A 20,000-nucleotide genomic window follows, 5' to 3' on the forward strand; every position below is an offset into this window, starting at 1 on the left:
CCTAATTTTTTAATTTGATGTTAATTTGATGATCTTGAAATTTTCAAAAATCGATAAATTAGAGCGCTATTGTAACAATATATTCTTGAGACCAAATAGAATAAAAATGTTTAATATTATTTATTCTCCCGACAAATAATTAGCGAGATATCGTAAATTAAATATTGAAAAAGTTACCAAGTTTTCTTTAAATATCTAAAAAAATATATGGCAAATAAAAATATGTTTCAGACAAAAATTGTTCAAATTAATTGATAAATAAAGGTGATATAATAAAAAATTGAGGTTTCCATTTAAGAAAAGTAATAATCAATGAATATCTCGAAAGTGGCGCTATTTGTAAACAAACTGATATAGCTATTTTATGTCTTCCTTGAAACCATACAACTTTTGTCTGAAATATTTTTTCTAAAAATACATATTCGAAATTTCTAGGGGTTTCCAGACTTTTTGTAACCCCTATATATTACTATTTATTAGTCATATAATTTTCGGATAACACAATAAGTTTCTGCCTCGGGTACTCGCAGAAATTAAAATAATATCTTTATTAAAAATCTAACTCAGTCTAATCTGTGCCGAGTTTAAGTTCTTTTTTTATCGTTCTTTATTCTTTATCGTGATATTTCTATTTCTATCTTTTCTTATCGTTCTTTATTCTTTATCATGATATTTTCAGGAATTCCTTACCACCTACCTACGTCGAAGGCTTTCATGACCTTAAAGCAGTGAAAGCTATGAAATATAAGAAGCTCGGAAAAACCGACTTGATGGTCAGCAAACTTGCTTTTGGCGGTGGTCCACTCGGTTTTCATTATAGGTAAACTATTTATCGTATAAACGTATATTACAATTAGCGTTGCGAATTTGCTTATACAATTAAATTATTATTAGCACGTACGATGAGACAAATGCTATAGAGGCAGTGCGACAAGCGATTAAACAGGGTGTCAATTATATTGATACAGCACCGTTTTACGGCCAAGGTCGATCCGAGGAAACGCTTGGCAAGGTACGAAAAAATTATTATTATTAATAGAATAATAGAATTATTAATAGAATATATTATATAACATATACACATTTCAAACATTTTTTTTTTTTAAAACAACACATCACTCATACATATCATCACAGATGCTATAGACAACCTACATTTCCAAAATATATTTTAAAGACGTATTTAAAAAGTTTGTATTTTCTAAGACATTTCGTATTTTATTCAACATGTTTATAAGAAACTCAAAATTAAAATAAAATGAGTAAAAACATATTTAAATAAAAATTTATCTTACAGGCGTTAAAAGGAATTCCGCGACAAGCTTACTATATCGCGACAAAAGTCGGCAGGTATGAAATGGATTATGAGAACATGTTCGATTTTACGGTCGAGAAAACTAGAAAGAGTATCGAGAAGAGTTTGAAATTATTGGGCGTGGATTACATCGATGTTATCCAGGTAATATGAGAGATAATATGAGATAATGCACGTCACAATATAAAATAGATAAATAATCCCCAGATATCTTTCAATTGTAACTTTGCAGGTCCACGATATCGAGTTCGGGCCATCGTTAGACATAATCCTCACGCAAACTTTGCCGGAATTATCGAAACAGGTAGCCAATGGTAAAGCTAAATATATTGGCGTAACCGGATATCCGGTGACTGTATTGAAAGAATGCGTCGAGAGGAGCAACATCAATATATCTTGCATATTAAGCTACACAAGGCTCACCTTGATCGACGATACTTTGTTGGAGTACGTCCCGTTTTTCAAGGTTTGCGCAATTTCAATCGCATCACGTATCACATCTTTAACCTCTATTTTATCAACCTTAAAATTCATTGACTGCAAAATATAATTGTGCTTTTCGTACATATTTTAGGAACACGATATTGGTTTGATTAACGCCGCATTGCTATGTATGGCTATTTTAACGAATTACAATCCGCCAAGTTGGCATCCTGCCTCTGAAGAGACGAAGCGGCAATGTGCAAATGCTGCGCAATATTGCAAGGCATGTTACATTTAATATAAAATATATCTATTGAATATAATGAAATAGATTAAAATGCTCGTTCTATTTTCTATATATTACTGATTGTAAAAGAAATATAAAATGGCACAAAAGTTAGTTACTGATTTGAAAAATTCATAATTTTTTGTTGATAATACATGTATAATATTTTTTGCAGAATGTACAGATAGAAAATTAGAAAATTTCCAATTGTAATCGATTTTTAGGTCATTCTGTATACAATTTCAAGAAATTAGTTGAAAAGGTTAACGTTATATTATGAGATAACGAATAATTATATTATTAAAATGATATTATAATAGTGATATTATTATAACGATTGAATAATGATATTATTAAATAACGATCTAGGATCGAAATGTAGACTTGTCTCGACTAGCGATATGGTATTCGCTACAATACGCAGATGCGGATACCAATTTGGTCGGAATACAAAGCACGAAACAGTTAGAAATGAACTTGGATGTGCTACTGAATGGTATCACGGAGAAGGAAAAAATAGTGTTGCAAGAGATTCGAGAGAAGTAAGTCTCATAAATCGGTCACTAATTATGAATTAAAATTAAAAACGAATTTTCCTAACAAAATTCAAGATAGACAATTTCTGTGGTCACAAACATATACAGATAAAAGTATAAAATATTATTACTTATTTTAGATTTTTGTCGAAAATAAAAAATCAACACTGGGAAGGTAAAGAGGTCGCAATGTATCGAGAACACATGAAAAATAAACTGTGAGAGGAGCGTTTTCGATTTTGACATTTCCATTTCTTTTTCTTATTCTTTTCACTTATTGAATATGACCGGTGTGAACTTGGCGCTCAATTTTTAAATAATTCGATCATAATATATGTAATAATATAATATATATTGCTATATACATACATAATATACAGTCATGGACAAAATTAAGTGGACAGTTATCATAAATAATAAAAGGTTAATTTAATTTAACTAATAATGTCAACAAATCAAATCTTTATTGCTTATTTAACAAAGTATAATTTGACAAAATATAAAGAAAAACCAATTGTAACAAATAATATATTAGAATTTTTATTGATTAATGACAATAATATAAAACTGCACATGGTCAAAATTAAGTGGACACTTTATACAAAGTAAGTATTAATACTTTGTATTGTAGCCTTTTACTTTTATTACTGCTTGTATACGTCGTGGCATACTTTCAACAAGTTTTTCCAGATAATATTTATCAATTCTTTGAAATTTTAGTTGCAATTCATTTAAAAATTCTTCTTTATTATTGCGTTTTTCTAATGGAATCTCTGCATCCAGTAAACTCCATAAATTTTCGATTGAGTTAAGGTCCGGACTTTGTGGTGACCGTTCAAGAACTTCTATTTTACAATTCTGGAAAAATTGTTTCGTTTTCTTTGCTATGTGCTTCGGATCATTGTCTCACTGAAACATCCATTCCCTATCGAGATCCATTTTTAGAATTGGTTTTTCTATGTTTCCATTTAAAATATACACTGCTCAAAAGAATTATGGCATAGATAATTTATTGCCGAAAATTGGCCAATTTTGACTGGCGATTACTTCGCGAAAAATTATCGTAGACTAATGATTTTCTTTTCAAAATGAAGCTTGAAGTCTCTACTTTAAGAATGTATATCCATTTTTTGCATGCGATACACCCCTACCCCTGTACCCCTGTATTATCGTATGCACTTGTGTTACGTCTCCGTTCCCGACCATGTACATTTCCCAGATAGCACAATGAATTCTCAACGTATTCAAAGTGTTCTTCCTTTCTGAACTATAGTTCCTCAGGAATTCATAAAAAAATACTACAAGAATGACCAGGGAAGTTACATGCACCATGATTGAAATTTCTCGGAAGTTCGTGATGTATTCATATACAGATATTTTTCTTATCAATAAATGTATGATTAACGAATTTAAAAGGAATAGAGTTTGAGAACAGAAAGAGGCTTACAAAATAGTTGTAGGAGTAAAAAACACAAAATATTGGGTGTACAAGTATGATTTTACGAACTTTTTGATAAAATAACACATTGGTTTAAAACATAATAAATCATTCTTACTTTATTCAAAATATGCTCCATCGGAAGCTACAACCTTTGCCCATCTTTCAGACAATAAACGGATTCCACGTTGGTAGAAGTCTGGTAGTTTTGAAGCGATCCTGTTATGAAACCAATTTTTAATTTCTTCATAAGAACTGAACCGCTCTCCAGAACGGGCCGTCGTCATAGATCGGAACAAATAGTAATCTGAGGGAGCAATGTCTGGTGAATATAGCGGGTGAGGTAGAATCTCCTAGTTCACTCCTTCTAGATAATTCTTGACGGATCTATAAACATGTGATCTGGCATTGTCATGCTGTAAAATTATCTTGTCATGTCTATTCTCTCATTCCGGTCGTTTTTCCTTCACAGCCCAAACGGCTCAAACGTATTAATTGTAGTCGATAGCGTTCACCAGTGATAGTTTCAGACGGTTGCAGTAGCTCATAATACACCACCTTCATATCCCACCAGATACACAGTATAACCTTGTTGCCGTGGATGCTTCACTTTGGCGTTGATGGACCAGGTTCGCCGAGCTTAACCCATGCTGGTTTGCGTTTAGGATTATCATAGTAAATCCACTTTTCATCGCTAGTAATAATTCGATGTAAAAGAACCCTTTCTTTTTGATGTTGTAGCAACAATTCGCACACGGTTTTTCTTCTTTCGATGTCTCTCTTCCTTTCAATTCGTGTGACACCCAATTTCCCCGTGTAAACATTTCTTCTTTTCCTTTCCCACGAGGAGCGTCAAAATAACGACCGAAACGTTTGGATAATCTTGTTTTATAGTTGAAAGATTTTTGTCATCAACATCTGGCATATGCTCTGTTTAACTTTTTTGTAATATTATTAATTGTGAATCTGTGTAGTCTTAATAATTAATCCCATCTTGACAAAATCCATCTTGATAAAATGAAATTTTTTTTTACCTGGAAACTGCAGGATGACAGCAAATCCCATTTGCACGAACGATGATCTGAAGTAAAAATCCGTCAGCAATCGTTCGTCATATCTTGACACATTCTACCTTCGCTACGTTCATCAGCTAACGCCTCAATAATATCTAATAAGAGCTCACGGCTTAATTGTTTCAGTCTAGGGACTCTCGCAACCTGAATAAAAACGATATTTTGTTAAAGAATATATTTATATTTATATAAATACGAATGACATATTAATGTCTAATATACAAAGTTTAAGAGATTCCATACCTTGCTGAAATGATGGACTATTAAGTTTAGTGCATACTTTTTCATATCACCAGCTTGCATTCTATCCGCCGCCTCCAAGATCTGTATAACATTTTCAAAAGTAATATTGGTCTCAAGATTTTGCTTACAAAATGTCTGCAGTCGATTGTTCGTGAAACCGTAAAATACTGGTGCAGTGAATAGATATAAGGAATCCTCAGGCGGCATCGAAACGTCGGCGTAATAAATGTACCTCAGTAACGAATGGAATGATTCTGACGACGGTATCATCTCGCCAATTTGTATCTGCGTAAAAGTTCCATTTATTATTTATGTTATTTCTATATATTTATTATTTATATTTATTATTTATATTATTTCTATATATGCGAATACCTTGTATATCGACAAATCTAACGCGTTAATTGAAGTGACATTAAGAAATGTTGTTACCAATGTCATTTCAAAAAATGTCTCAATTATGCTAATTAAATATATTTACTATTCAACAAAACTCACTTCCCTTTAAGTAAAAAATCCTTTAAAATGATAATGAATACCTACATAATAGTTTTCGTAGTCTGTGCTGTTTACCTATATAGTTACATACAACTACAAATGCTTTCACATAGTGAGAGTACAAATGTCAATAAATCAAGGTATATCTTACCAAAGTAAAATAATAAGATAGTAAAATATTTAAAAAATAATCATTGGAAATCATTTTTTCTTCCGGCGAATAGTCAAGATATCGTAAGTTAAATATTAAAAAAGTTACCAAGCTTTCCTTAAATATCTCCAAAAATATTACGTAAATAAAGAAATTTCTAACAAAAGAAGTTTCTAACAAAAGTTGCTCAAATTAATTAGTGGAAAAAGATCAAATAATAAAAATTGGGGTTTCCATTTAAGAAAAATGATCAATGAATATCTCGAAAATGGCACCATTTATAAACAAAATGATATCGCTGTCTTGTATCTCTTTTCAAACCAAACAACTTTGGTCTAAAATGTTTTCCCATATCTTTTATATTTTTTCGAGATATCTGACAAGAAAACCGTCGGAACTGTCCCTCACCGATTTTGATGGGCTTTAGATATGTTGTAGAGCAATAAAAACTATTAGATACATATTTTTTCTATCGCCGTATCTCAAGGTTTAGGGGGTGAAATAACCCCTTGAAAAAAACTAACATTTTCATTTTATGCGAATATCTTCTAAAGTACGAAGTATATGAAAAAATGTTTCCTACAAAAGTTTTACAGTACTTTATACTGTTTGCAACGGTATATTTAGATTTTTCAAAAGTGTCAAAATTTTCAATCTTTCCCCGCCCACTAACCCTTCAATTTTGTGAAATTTAAAAATTTCATGAAGACAAAAATTAAAGAGCATTTGATGCCGAATCCATTCATATATAACAATACAACATGGTCATGATTAATTTTTAGAAAAATGAAATGATAACATCGTGTTATAGGCGCCGCGCTGTAGACAGATGTGCTATTTCTTTTCAGTTGCGCGTACTCAAGAATTGTCTTTTATGCATATTTCCTCATATTACAATATGCAAGAAAATTAATCTTAATGACACAATATACAACTTATTACACGAAATAAAGATGAGAGATAGATGAACGTGCATATACAGGGTGGAACAAAGCATTTAAGGGTTGACAATGCGAAATATCTCAAAAACGAAATATTGGAGAAAGAAATGTTTTAAATAAAAGTTGTATGGTTTATAGGAGGACGCGTAATAGTGCCCTTTGTTTGGCCTTGAAATATGTATTTAACATCAGATGAAGGTCAACTTAATTTTTTTAAATAGAAGGTATATAGAAGATACTCCCTTTGTGGGAGGGGGCGCGGTAGTCGGGCGTGGGACTCTTCTTATGAGCCCTGGGCCCGGGGTGTTGGGGAGGGAATGCAGGAGTAGTTGCCCTGACTCCCCTCATCACGGCCCGATCGATAGATACCCCGGTGGGGTTTTAACCGGTAAGAGTCCGGCATAACCCTCGACTCCCCGGCCAAGGGCCGAGGGTATCCATGAGAATTTCCCCACCGTTACCGAAAAAAAAATTAAAATGTACCACTCTATACACATACACGCGCGCGTGCGCACATACACAGCCGCCATTTTATATTTATATTTGTATGTATATATTGCGACTATGCAAGTTAGTCTGAATAGCTCTTTACATAACTTGTTAAGTTGTTTGTACTTACATTCACCATGTTATTACGAGGCATAAAAGATCGAAACATAGCCTCAAAGTAACTGCATCGCGCCGCAAGAACTGCTTTATGTGCCGGTATCGGAAGGCCATCCAGGATCAGCCTAATATCGCAAAATTCTAGACCAACGCTATTCAAAAACGCCTTCATATCTTGTTCCAGGCTGGTTCCTGGCAAACGAGCTTCGTAATGCGTTATGAAGTTCCTCTTACGATAAAAGAACTTTACAAAAGAACATATGAAAATATAAGATACATACCGACGCCAGATTCGTACTCGTACTTAGCAAAAGTTCTCGCTTGCGGCACCTGTCGCCGTCTGATAATCTCCACCATTAGCGGCTGATCCAAAGTCTCGAACTCCTGACTCATCACGATCTGATTATAATTGCTCTCTTTTACGACGAAACTTAGACAAAACTCTTTTATGAAGTATAGTTTCAAGTGCACAGCGTTATGCAACGCCACCAAGACGTTCGCGTGGCTTATTGTTGCTTCGAGATAATTTACACATAACTGTTCTAAACGTTCCATATTAAACTGTACGGCAAGACGGTATACGTCCATCATGAGAAGCACGATGCGATTGCTTTGCGGATCCTCAATTTTACCGTTGAACGCATCATCTGTTCTTTTAGTAGGATCAATGCGATCGGTGTAGATATAGTTTAACACCATCTCAAAAGCTTCCGGTACAGCATCTTTTAGTTTTACCTGCAACAGAAAATTAAAAATTAGAATTAGGAAATATATATCATTTTTCACTTGCTGATTGTTTTTAAACAAACATTAGAAATTATATAGAATATTCAGCGTAACATTAATCCGTATACTTTTTTAGACACTTCCGACGATTTAAAAAAAAAAGTTGTAAAGTAAAACGTCCATCTACTTTATATAGACTACAAATTACGATACAAAGATTTGAAATAATTTTTGTGATATTTTACCGTCCCGATACTTTTTATATACCCTGTATATATGATCGTATATATCTGAAATATATTCTTAATGTATAACTCTTAAAAGATCTTAACTTTGCCTGAAAGTGTTTTTTTTTAATCAGTAATATTTTTGGAGATATTCATGTTGCACACGCCTCACTATAATCAAATAAATTTGTTACATGTATTCAGCTACATTTTTTTATAAAGCTAAAGTTAATAAACGCAATTCCAACTTGCAATAGAACTTTACCTCTACTAACGGCAAATCTTTAATGGGTACATCAGCAGTACCAAACACCTCTTCCAAATGCATTGCCCGTTTCTCACGCGCCTCTCGAATTCGAGCCCGAAGAAATTGTGAACGCGCAGCCACCATAGCAATGTGTGCCGGTATCTTAGTCTCTAATTCACCTACAATAAACTCTACGTCGCAGGATAGACGACTGTTCAAAAGTCGACCGAAATCGTCATGTAGAGTGCATTTGGGGTACGACGAGAACTGAAAACGATATGTCTCGGCGGATCGTACGTTATTATCCACAGTTCCACCGAAGATAAACATCGCTTCTCCAATTACAGCTGCAGCGTGGAAAAGTCGGCCAGACGGTACCTGCGTAAGCATTTATATATCATAACCAAGATATCATTTAATTTAAAAATATAATATAAAAATATATTATAAATAAGAGATACGAAACTGTTTTACAATCTCTAATTTTCAGTTTCTATTTATAATAAAAATTTATTTCACAAAACGAAATTAAATGATTCGCCCTCATGTATATCATTAATATATACAGGGTGTTTCATTTTAAGTGATATGGTCGATTATCTCGCGAATCTATGATTTTATTGAAAAATTTTTCGAACGGAAGTTGCATGGCTTGAAGGGGGATACATGATGGAAATGTGGACTGGACCTTGAGTGACCTTGTAGAAATCAGGTCAAGATCAGTAATGTTTTTTAAATGGAAACCCCTATTTTTTATTACATATTCTTGTGCTTATCTCGAGAGCTTTCCAAAACACTATAATAAAGTTACGTTTCATTGAGTACTTTCCGAGTTATGAGGCTTGAAAGTTAAGGCAAGACCAATCATTGATCTGGCTAACTAAACAAAATAATATAGTTGTTTTGTCCCCCATAAAATCATACAACTCTTGTCCAAAACATTTTTGCTGAAAATGCTTCGTTGAAGAATTATCGAGGTACGTTTTTCAAAATGGGACACCCTGTATATATATATATATATACATATAATTAGTGTGCTATAGCAGTGAAATATTAATTTAAATTTTGCAGTTATGTATAGGCCTTCTACCTGACTGTCAGAGGATGGTAATACAACGTTCCATGTTTGCGTGTCTAGATCATAGCAGTGAAGATCATTAGACAAAGACGTTTCGGCCGCGCCGCCGAAGACATAGAGATGTCTGTCGAAGCTGACCATTGTGTGACCGTATCGCCGTGCCGGTGGAGGCGGCGCGCCACGTAATATATGTTCCGTCGATATACGTGTCCATCTAATAAATAAAAACAGGAAGGAAAGAAATATAATTACAATTTATGAGGCGCGAATACAAAATTGTAAATTACTACACGGAATTTATCGTCACACAAATGTAACATTTACCGCCTCTTCTTAAAGTGAAATTGAAAGAGACTATTAGTTATTTTTGCTCCGCTCTGACCGCTAAAAACAAACATAGATTCTCGGGCTACCGCGACAGGGAAATTACAGCATGTCGGTGGACATTCGCCATATTGAATAACTGCTTCCCACACCCTAGGCTCACCAGGCTGCGTAAATGACATGCGTAAAATTAAATGGAATTAAGATTTATGTATGGGATTTCTATATTGTTTAATTCCATATATTAGTTATATCACAAACAATTATAAACAATGTTTATATTACAAACAATTATAAAGTATTAAATATCTTACCAACAGTGATATTGTCCACATATCATTTAATCTAGCATTACCATCATAGCCTGCAAATATCCATAACTTATTATCATATACAGCAGCACCATGAGCAGACCTAGCTACTGGTGTCCTAAAAATATATGAACACTTATTATAAGTTATTATATTATGCCTACAAATACAATACTTACATCCCTACAAACTTCCACTCTGCCCACTGACCAGTCTGAAAGTTATACTCAAATAGATCATTTTTATTACTGAGATTAGAATTGGAATGTATGTCCCCAGTATAACCACCGAAGACAAACATTGAGGAGCCATGGACAACAGCAGAATGATGGTAACGTGGTGCTGGTGGAACTCCAGTTGCAAATGCTCGTCCCCAGGACTTCTCCTTTGCATCAAAGCGCAACAAGTCATTCAACATCTTTTTACCATTGTCACCACCAAAAACATAAATCGCATCTTTGTATGCTACAATAGTGTGTTTGCTACGTCTGAAAAAGTAAACAAAAGTCATTGACCAAATTATAATATTAGTAGCTATTTTATTGATCTCACTTAGATCTCAAAATAATATTACCTTAATCACAAAGTAAACTTTATTTATCCAATAGTAACTTAGTAAATGAAAAATATTAAAATATATAAATGCAAAATTATCAAAATTAAAGATATGTGAAAATTATACTATCGTATTTGTTAATTTTTTTAATATACCTAGCACCGACGAATTCATCACATTCCGGCATACGTTGCCATCGATGTACTGTCTCAAATGGGCCGAAATCTAGGGTCAAACACTCCGCAGTCGCCATGTTGTCCATGTTCGTATGCTCGCGGGACAATACAGAACGGTATTTCATTCAGCAGGATAAAGTACCTTTAACCTATACGTCTTTCCTCGTCAACATGTCTCTTCCGTTTCAGAAAAGTTTCAAAGAGAGCGAACGTTCATCGATTTACGCTTCAAGCCATTGCAGAATTCAACCGAACCGCCACAGTTTAAGGTCTTCGAGCATACAATACAACTGTCAAAAACATGTGTCGCGTAGATTGGCGAGGAATCAATATAGTGTCATCACCCACTTGCCACCACCATCGCACGGGTCGGCATCAATGAAAATTTGCATATAGCTATAAGGCATGTATTATAAATCGCATTCTCATTAATGAAAAGTTGACGCATATAGTAACAAGATGCACGTGTAAGATTTACAATTTTTCTATGAAAATAAAAGTAAATTATTAAAAATGGACATTTAAAATTAAATATTTCTGTAATATAAATTAATTATATATTCTGTAATATATTTTAACAAATTTTATAGTTATGCATATACATATATATTTGCCAATTTACTTCTTAACTTTATGCACAAGCTGTTTTTGCAAAATCAAGTGAAAATTATGACAAAGAAAATATGCTAGTTATATTTTTGCTGATGTAGCAAACCATTTTTATATTTCATAATTTCTTTTTCATATAATAATAAAGTTACTCACAATTGTAATATACATATATATATATATACACATATATACTCACACACACATACACACACACACATATATATATATATATATATATATATACACATTACATATATTTCTTATACAGCAAAAATCAGATCTTAATTGCGATAAGATATTGCTGCAAAAATACAATCATCGTTTGCAAAAAAACTTAACATATGCAAAAAACTGCTAATAATAAACCTCAGAAAATGTAAATCTGTTGAAATAAAGTTCTAAATAGTATCTACGTATCTCGTATCTTGTATATGTGCAGGACAAAAACTCTAAAGTGCAACAAAAATACACAAATGTAATCAACAAATTATATATATATATATATACAATATAAATATCACTGTATTCAGTATATTAAACTACTATATTAAAATTGAAAATCTGAAAGAGGAATGAGGAAGATCTCAATTATATTTAATTCGTCGTATGTTCTTAGAAATAGGCAGTGTACTAAACTAATCAATCGTATAACAAGTGGCAGCATACTAAACTAATGATAATATGTAAAAATATATAAATGATTAATGTTAAATAATAATGTGTATTAATGTTATAATAATGTTATAAATAGTCGGTGAGAAGAATGAATATAAAGACGATACGATATTTGTCTGCAACTTCTCTATCCATTTCACAGAAAACGAAAAGATAAACAATCGAGAGAAATATAATTTACATATTATTTATACACATATATATACTACATAATTATTTCTAGAGATACTATTTCGCATTGAATTGATATTCACGTGGCAGTGAAAAAATTAAAAAATTGAGAAACTAACGCATATTATACAAATATTTCATAAAAAATCTTCGTTTTATCCAATAGTCACACTGATTATACGTACACATTTATACCTCTTTTTTCAAGCTTACATTATATTCGTAGCTACGTCAATACGCATCACAAACGTTTTGATCAGAAACTCTTGACCCAACACATAGAAACTCAAGCTTAATTACTGTACTAACTAAAACCGAGGCTAGATAATGCTATTCTTATTATTTTGTTACGATTATCATACGATTCAAATGTCAGCTACAAGAGTTCCAATCCAAACGGTAATACTGTATCAGGGCACTATTAAGGGCATGACAACAGCATAGTATAAAAACCATTGCCAGAAAAAATAAATTAAGTCCTATTAGATAACTTTAATGTGACGTTGTGCTATACTGAAAAAGCTATTCATTGCAATATATAAATTTCGCTTACGATACAAAGCACGAACAATTCAATATACACAAATTTACAATTGAAGAAATTTACTCCTGATCAGTTCGTCGGAACTAATTCTAATAACTCTATTAATTTCTAATAAAGTAATTAGAATTACTTCCATTACGGAAATGTAGAAAAGTATTTGAAATTCATTAATGTGAAAACTTGCGCGCATAAATCATGTAAATCTGTCCGTGACTTTACTTAGAAGATTACTTAGAATTTCTATACAATAAAGCGAACACACTGTTCCTTCACAGGAGGAACAGAAGTGAATTTTTTATGTACAATGTGTGCAACGCAATGCTATTTTAATAGTGAATTGGAAGTGTGCTATAATGCCAGCCATGGATAATAACGAATGGATTCGCGACTTCGATCTCCGTAATCGTACGTGACCTCGACGCCGATCGGTATATCCTCCTTCGCCGTGAGCACCAAGTGCGGTATGGAGCCGACTTCGATAATCCGTGCAACCAAGTTACCGTTTCTCGAGTGATTAACTAATCTGCCCAATTTGTCCGTTTCTGCTGTAGCGTCAACGCTGAAAAAAGAAAATACTGATATTTTAGAACTTTTTTTACAATTTCTACTTTAATAGTATAATAGTATAATAATATTTCCAGCTGAGAGAGAAAGAGAGAAAGAGGAGGGAGAGAAAGGGGAGAGGAGAAAGAGGGAGGGGGACAGGGAGAAAGCTGGGAGCTTTAAAATGTAATTCTTAATAACAAATAAAAATTTTCATACCAATACTGTTGATTACGATGTTGAAAGTAATACATGTAACATCCGGTGTTTTGATCTTGTGCATATTTTTCTTCACGTACCTTTGCTTCTGCTTGACTAATTAATTCACCAATATATTCCACTACGTACTCGCCTTTAGTAAATTCTCGTGTAGTTATAACACCTCGACCTTTACCTGGAAAGTATCTAACCTAATAGAAGAGAAACGAACATAATTAATTTATGTTTAACGATATTACTCAAGAAAAGCATAAGCTAACGTTTCCACAACATTAGATCCGACAACTTATTCACCTCCAAGCCTTCTTCCACCTGACAGACCACCTTATTTTCTATATCGCGCTGTTTTTCTTCTAACACAGCCTTCTTGCACTTTCTGACGCTACGACGCACTGGAAAATAATCAGTAATCGAGTGGTTTGTACTACCCGCATTTACCGGCTTCGACAGACGATTCGGTAATTGATTAATAGTTCCCTTCTTGCGTCCACGTGAAGCAGGCTTTTTTATAACTTGCAATGGGCTACGTAATGCTACCATTACAGGTTGCTTTTCCTTGGTCATGACAGCAGGTTCTTCATCTTCTAATGCCAATGGCATATTGATTCTATGTGGCGTAGATGGCCCATGAATTGGAACAGCCACTGGTGTCTCTGAAATTAGAGTCAGTATATTATAAAATAAATTTATAAAAGTATGTCAAATGGAAGTATAAATTAGTGATAAATACCATCAGTTTTAAATTGCTCTATATCAGAAATAATTTCATTGCTTGTTTGAACACATTTTGGGACTCGTGCATTGCCAAAAAGGTAATGCACAAGTGTCGCAGAACTTTTCTCTTTCATAACATCTACATTTGAATCCTATAAATAAAATAATATTGCAATTATTTCTATTAAATTAATTTAATTTAATTTATTAAATTTTTAAATCTATGCAGGATCTTTCAGGATCTTAGGTGACCAAACTCTAAGAGTATATATACAGGGTGTCCCATTTTAATATCCCACCACAAATAACTCTTCAGTATTGAAGTTCCAAGGAAAATAATCTGAATAAAAGTTGTAGGGATTTAAGTAAGCTACCTTATGATAACCTTGACTTTGACCTTGATCTCTATTTTCAAAGTCATGTAAAAATCAACTTGCATTTTTTAAATGGGAACCCTTATTTTTTATTACACTGTTTTTTTTCTACTAGTTAATTTGAACAACTTTTGCCTAAACATGTGTTTACATTTGTCTAAAACATTTTTTTATTTGTCTAATATTTTCTGAGATATTTGAAGAAAACTTGATAACTTTTTCAATATTTAACTCACGATACCTCGCTATTTGTCAGAAGAAAAAGTGATCCTAGACTTTCTTGCTTTATTTAGTCTCAAGAATATATTGTTGCAATAGTGCCCTGATTTTTGTTAATTTGATGATTTTGAAATTTCCAAAAGTCAGTAAGTTAACAAAAGTCAAGGCTCTATTGGAACAATATATTCTTGAGATTAAATAAAGCAAGAAAGTTTAAAACCACATTTTCTTCCAACAAATAGTTAGCGAGATATCATAAGTTAAATATTGAAAAAGTTATCAAGTTTTTCTCAAATATCTCAAAAAATATTAGACAAATAAAAAAATGTTTTAGATAAAAGTTGTTCAAATTAACTAGTAGAAAAAAACAGTGTAATAAAAAATAAGGGTTCCCATTTAAAAAACGCAAGTTGATTTTTAAATAACTTTGAAAATAGAGATCAAGGTCAAAGTCAAGGTCATCATAAGGTAGCTTACTTAAATCCCTACAACTTTTATTCAGATTATTTTCCTTGAAACTTCAATACTGGAGTTATTTAGGGTGGGACATTAAAATGGGACACCCTGTATATTCTATTCATTGTAAGGATGGAAAAAGGTCATATGAATATAAGTGTAGGAACATTTCTTTTCCAAGTTATATTTCATATATAAATACTTTGTATTTATAACAAACAACATGTTTCACATTGATGTGTCATGCATTATCTTTTATTCATTTTCTATTACAAATAGATAAATTAGCAAATGGATCTGTTTGAAACTAAAATCAATCTTTATTTAAATATTTAAGAGTTAAGATAGTATCAAGGTGACAGCTTATTCTATATTCTTATTCTATATTATTCTACTAAACCTTACTTCTATTATAAATGAGTGTTTATAACTTAGAAAAAAAATGTTTCTGGATCCATGTTTATATGATCTTTTTTCATCCTTATAGTAAGTAAAATATACTTTTATAAAGTTTGACTACCTATTTTTTAAATACTTTGTATATGTACATAATTTGTAATATATACTTACTCGTTTGCAAGAATATGTTTTGTTTGTAGATGATTTATATGTTTCTGAGGCAGATTGTGTTTCAAAAAGACATTTATTAGTTAATTTTTTGGTAGTATTAAATTTGTTTTGATTTTTTACTGTTATATCATTTTGCAAAGCTATATCTTTCTTTATACCACATCTCTGGTTCACTATATGGATCAAGAATTATGAATATATAGTTTTCTTATGAAACAAAATGCTAAATATATTATAATTTTTTAATGTAGCATGCGATATTACAAATACAAATAATATTAGCATTATGAAGCAAAATTATACTGCATAAAAATTACATAATTGCTTCATAAATTAATATTGATAATTAAACTTTTACAGACATTTGCAACAGATTTGCAAACAATCAATATATGTAATATTATAAGAAATTTATTATTTTGAATCATTTCTTTTTAATTTAACAAAAATCAATAATTATTGACTTCAAACACATGAATATTCATCATACATACGATTCAAATAATAAGTTTCTATCTTATACAGCAAAATTATATAACAAACATAATAAGGATTCAAGAAATTTAGACGTTAAAAGTTCACAAAAATCACGATCGAAAATAATATAACATATCTCGCCCTACGGCAGGCAGCTCTGACTATCTTGCACTCCATATTAGTTCTGTATTAGTTCAGAATCTAATCACAATCTAACTAGAGTTGCGAAGATCACTATCATGGATTAATAACTTGCATTATCACAAGTCGAGAATCAATAAGCGGCATTCCCTAGTTGCAATCGCTTCGCGCTTAATGAATTACAAAATTGACGCGTCGTAACGACTGATATATGTCGTGTCGAATTGAGATAAAGATAGGCACATCTAAGGAGCGTCTCTGCGATAGCATTCAAAATGGAGCGAGAGAGGAGACCAATTCAAAACATAACCTCAACGTGGCCGGTTCGAAATGAAAGCACTATATCTAAGTGAAAGTATTAGCACAAAACACGCGATTACCTTTAACTGTGTTCCCAACGTTATTCCCATTGCAACGGGATGCTGCACGAGTAGCTCTATTCATGGCAGAGCACGATGGGAAAACAAACGATGGTTAACCAAGCACAGCAGAAATTTGTAGATGACAACGACGGTTGGCAATAACGATTGGTCACGGTCTAATGAACGAATTTATAGTTTCTTCATTGACATGGAACTACGCGTGCCGTATTTACTGCGTTTTTTTATAAACAAATTCAAAATGTGAAATGACAAACAAGATCGTACAGCTGCATGCACTGGTGTTACACGATAAGCGCGTCGTTACATAGTTCAGTTCAGTTTAATACATGGCTCCGGACTGCATTCAGCTTTGTCCATACGCCATTTTCCAGTAGTATGAAGGTAAAAGAAAAACAGGGACAACGCGTACGCAATCCCCACGATCAAAAAATATGCGTAGTTACAAAAACCACGTCCAACCGCCACGGAGGCGAACTAAAGACTGCGCAGAGGGGACGAACTTCCCTCTTAAAAACTGAGCGACGGGTTTTTGGAGCGCCACCTTGATACGTATCGGAACTGGTGGAATTAAAATGGGTCACATGATATAGAGTGGGGATACGCGCTATATTGAAATCTAGTACACATATATATAAATATAAGGCTTGTTCTTTTTCGCTGCACTGATGCAATAAGTTAGAGTGAGACAAATATATATTTGTTTTACTCTAACTTATTGCACCAATGCAGCAAAAAAGAACAGACCTATATATATATATATGTGTGTGTGTGTGCTGTACAGCACTGTACAGCACACACACACCTGCCTCCCCTATATCCCTTCCATCGGGACTGTGTGAGAGAGAGAACGAACAGTAAAAACAGAGTATATTCTTTTCTACGTGAGCTATACCCCCACTCCTCGAACACGCAGTCTAGATATACTATTATGGGCCGTATTCATAGTCGGATCTTATATTTAAGACCGTCTTGAGTTCACGTTCAGATATTCTGTAGCCAATGAAATGATCTATGTAGCATCTGAAGATGAACTTAAGACGATCTTAAATATAAGACCGGACTATGAATACCAGCCTATATCTATGATCTACACCTTTTCGTACTTGATTTTAGTTTAAACAGCCGATAAGTCAACTATCTGAATTTGCTGATAACGATACGATGCGTGCATTTATATGTGATTCCATTAACTATAGTGCTGTCGGTAATGCTAAATCGTGTGGTAAAAAGATCACTTACTCGTTTACACCCTGTATATATACCTCGATAATTCTTCTACGAAGCATTTTCAGCAAAAATATTTCGGACAAAAGTTATATGATTTCAAGGGGGATAGAAAACTATACTATTTTGTTTACAAATAGCGCTATCGAGATATTCATTGATCATTATTGTTCTTAAATGGAAACCCCAATTTATTACACCATCTTTTCCCACTAATTAATTTAAGCAACTTTTGTTTGAAACATTTTATTTGCCTAATATTTTTTGAAATATTTAAAGAAAACTTGATAACTTTTTCAATATTTAACTCGCACGATATCTCGCTATTTATCGGAAGAAAAAGTGGTATTAGACTTTTCTGCTCTATTTAATCTCAAGAATATATTGTTATATTAGCGTTATATTAGTTATTTAATAAAAGTCAGGACGCTATTGTAACAATATATTCTTGAAACCAAGTAGAGCAAAAAAGTCTAGTACCACTTTCTCTTCCGACAAATAGTTAGCAAGATATCGTGAATTAAATATTGAAAAAGTTATCAAGTTATCAAGTTTTCCTTAAATATCTTAAAAAATATTAAGCAAATAAAACAATGCAAATAAAGAAAATAAAAAATCAGACAAAAGTTGTTTAAATTGGTAGAAAAAGATGGTATAATAAAAAATTGGGATTTCCATTTAAGAAAAGTAATGATCAGTGAATATCTCAAAAGTGCTATTTACAAAAGTGCTATTAAACAAAATAGTAAAATTCTATTTAAGTATGCTCTTAAAATTAGCTAAAAAATATAAATTTACAATTATTTTAACTTTCAGAAGTTCGATTTGTAAAACAAATCATCTTTTATTTGCTTATTAATTTGAAAAATATTGAATATATATTTCAACATTTTTATATTGGATTTTCAATTTCAATTATATTTTGCTACATGATGTTACAGTAATGTTATATTTTTAATCTGATATTTTTAGATATATAATATATTTGAAAATAACTATTCTTTGATAATGTTGTTTCAATTCTTTTACATAAGAAATAATTGATGGAATTATTGCATATAAAATAATATTCTATTTAAAAGATCTAAAATAAGCTTAATGATTAATAGAGAAAACCTGCTAAAGGAAAAAAGAAAAAATCAAATAAGATCATTATATTATCTTCTTTGAAACCATATAACTTTTATTTTAAACATTTGTTCTAAAATGAAAAGCAATTTAATAATTAATGCGTTAAAATGGTTAATTTTATGTGCATGTTTTTATATTGTATTTAATAAATAAATAAATTTACTTAACTATGTGATGTATCTTTTATATTAATTTATTTTAAATGTTAAAGAAATATATTTCTGTTCACAGATCCTTTATTATTCTTCTTTCCTATTCCTTTACTATTGTTAATGCCCTTAATTTATTTAATTCAGTTTTTACAATACATTGATATTCCTCCTCAGATACTATTATATTTGATGTCAACTCCAAATATTGCATAGGCATTAATTGTGTATATAGCTGTGTCA

The 20,000-nt window shown here is 32.1% G+C and overlaps 4 protein-coding genes across 11 annotated transcripts in view; 1 reads left to right on the top strand and 3 right to left on the bottom strand.

Moving 5' to 3' along the window:
• The window catches only part of LOC105188424 (L-galactose dehydrogenase), a 5,029-nt gene extending 2,220 nt beyond the window's left edge, over positions 1 to 2,809 (top strand). Inside the window, exons 2-8 of the mRNA XM_011149862.3 lie at positions 680 to 820; positions 895 to 1,012; positions 1,298 to 1,459; positions 1,548 to 1,781; positions 1,890 to 2,021; positions 2,394 to 2,566; positions 2,701 to 2,809. Coding sequence (XP_011148164.1) covers positions 680 to 820; positions 895 to 1,012; positions 1,298 to 1,459; positions 1,548 to 1,781; positions 1,890 to 2,021; positions 2,394 to 2,566; positions 2,701 to 2,782 — 1,042 coding nt within the window. The 3' untranslated portion in view covers positions 2,783 to 2,809. The remainder of the gene's footprint in view (positions 1 to 679; positions 821 to 894; positions 1,013 to 1,297; positions 1,460 to 1,547; positions 1,782 to 1,889; positions 2,022 to 2,393; positions 2,567 to 2,700) is intronic.
• Positions 2,810 to 4,090: 1,281 nt separating this feature from the next.
• Lztr1 (Leucine zipper like transcription regulator 1) lies at positions 4,091 to 11,610 on the bottom strand. 4 transcript variants are annotated; one of them, XM_025296876.1, is made up of 11 exons: positions 11,135 to 11,610; positions 10,603 to 10,911; positions 10,427 to 10,541; positions 10,113 to 10,279; positions 9,801 to 10,002; positions 8,894 to 9,088; positions 7,792 to 8,245; positions 7,524 to 7,714; positions 5,315 to 5,599; positions 5,033 to 5,215; positions 4,091 to 4,936 (listed from the first exon to the last, which is right to left on the bottom strand). In XM_025296876.1, exons 1-10 carry the CDS (start codon positions 11,278 to 11,280, stop codon positions 5,096 to 5,098), a joined length of 2,184 nt encoding a protein of 727 aa, XP_025152661.1. In that variant the 5' UTR covers positions 11,281 to 11,610; the 3' UTR covers positions 4,091 to 4,936; positions 5,033 to 5,095. The 4 variants fall into 4 exon arrangements, with proteins under 4 accessions (XP_025152661.1, XP_011148159.2, XP_011148163.2 ...); XM_011149857.3 differs by having other exon boundaries at positions 8,729 to 9,088; positions 11,135 to 11,609; XM_011149861.3 differs by having other exon boundaries at positions 8,729 to 9,088; positions 10,427 to 10,476; positions 10,673 to 10,911; positions 11,135 to 11,608.
• Positions 11,611 to 12,489: 879 nt separating this feature from the next.
• On the bottom strand, positions 12,490 to 17,845 carry Set8 (SET domain containing 8). The gene is made up of 7 exons (XM_025296898.1): positions 17,518 to 17,845; positions 17,251 to 17,408; positions 16,253 to 16,425; positions 14,650 to 14,785; positions 14,214 to 14,572; positions 13,920 to 14,110; positions 12,490 to 13,716 (listed from the first exon to the last, which is right to left on the bottom strand). The coding sequence occupies exons 2-7, from the start codon at positions 17,312 to 17,314 to the stop codon at positions 13,506 to 13,508; spliced, it is 1,134 nt and encodes a 377-aa protein (XP_025152683.1). The 5' UTR covers positions 17,315 to 17,408; positions 17,518 to 17,845; the 3' UTR covers positions 12,490 to 13,505.
• A 1,940-nt stretch (positions 17,846 to 19,785) lies between these two features.
• LOC105188421 (bridging integrator 3 homolog) overlaps positions 19,786 to 20,000 on the bottom strand; it is a 2,136-nt gene continuing 1,921 nt past the window's right edge. For 3 of the 5 annotated variants that reach the window (XM_025296901.1, XM_025296900.1, XM_011149855.3), the window contains exon 5: positions 19,786 to 20,000. This exon is cut by the window's right edge. In XM_025296901.1, coding sequence (XP_025152686.1) covers positions 19,861 to 20,000 — 140 coding nt within the window. In that variant the 3' untranslated portion in view covers positions 19,786 to 19,860. The other 2 variants (XM_025296903.1, XM_025296902.1) reach the window with 1 other exon arrangement.

Source organism: Harpegnathos saltator, unplaced genomic scaffold (genome assembly GCF_003227715.2).
Source record: "Harpegnathos saltator strain DR-91 unplaced genomic scaffold, Hsal_v8.6 scaffold160, whole genome shotgun sequence".
Taxonomy (NCBI): Eukaryota; Metazoa; Arthropoda; class Insecta; order Hymenoptera; family Formicidae; genus Harpegnathos; species Harpegnathos saltator.

What these genes read in the sequence shown, in the direction of transcription:
- Lztr1 (XM_011149857.3), bottom strand. Translation starts at nt 11,280, where the DNA reads ATGAAATACCGTTCTGTATTGTCCCGCGAGCATACGAACATGGACAAC. An exon ending in TTTCACTTTAAGAAGAGGCG is followed by an intron (nt 10,003 to 10,112) that starts GTAAATGTTACA and finishes TTTATTTATTAG; the next exon opens with ATGGACACGTATATCGACGG. An exon ending in CTCGTAATAACATGGTGAAT is followed by an intron (nt 5,600 to 7,523) that starts GTAAGTACAAAC and finishes ACTTTTACGCAG; the next exon opens with ATACAAATTGGCGAGATGAT.
- Set8 (XM_025296898.1), bottom strand. Translation starts at nt 17,314, where the DNA reads ATGAATAGAGCTACTCGTGCAGCATCCCGTTGCAATGGGAATAACGTT. An exon ending in AGAGCAATTTAAAACTGATG is followed by an intron (nt 14,573 to 14,649) that starts GTATTTATCACT and finishes CTCTAATTTCAG; the next exon opens with AGACACCAGTGGCTGTTCCA. An exon ending in AGGTGGAAGAAGGCTTGGAG is followed by an intron (nt 14,111 to 14,213) that starts GTGAATAAGTTG and finishes CTCTTCTATTAG; the next exon opens with GTTAGATACTTTCCAGGTAA.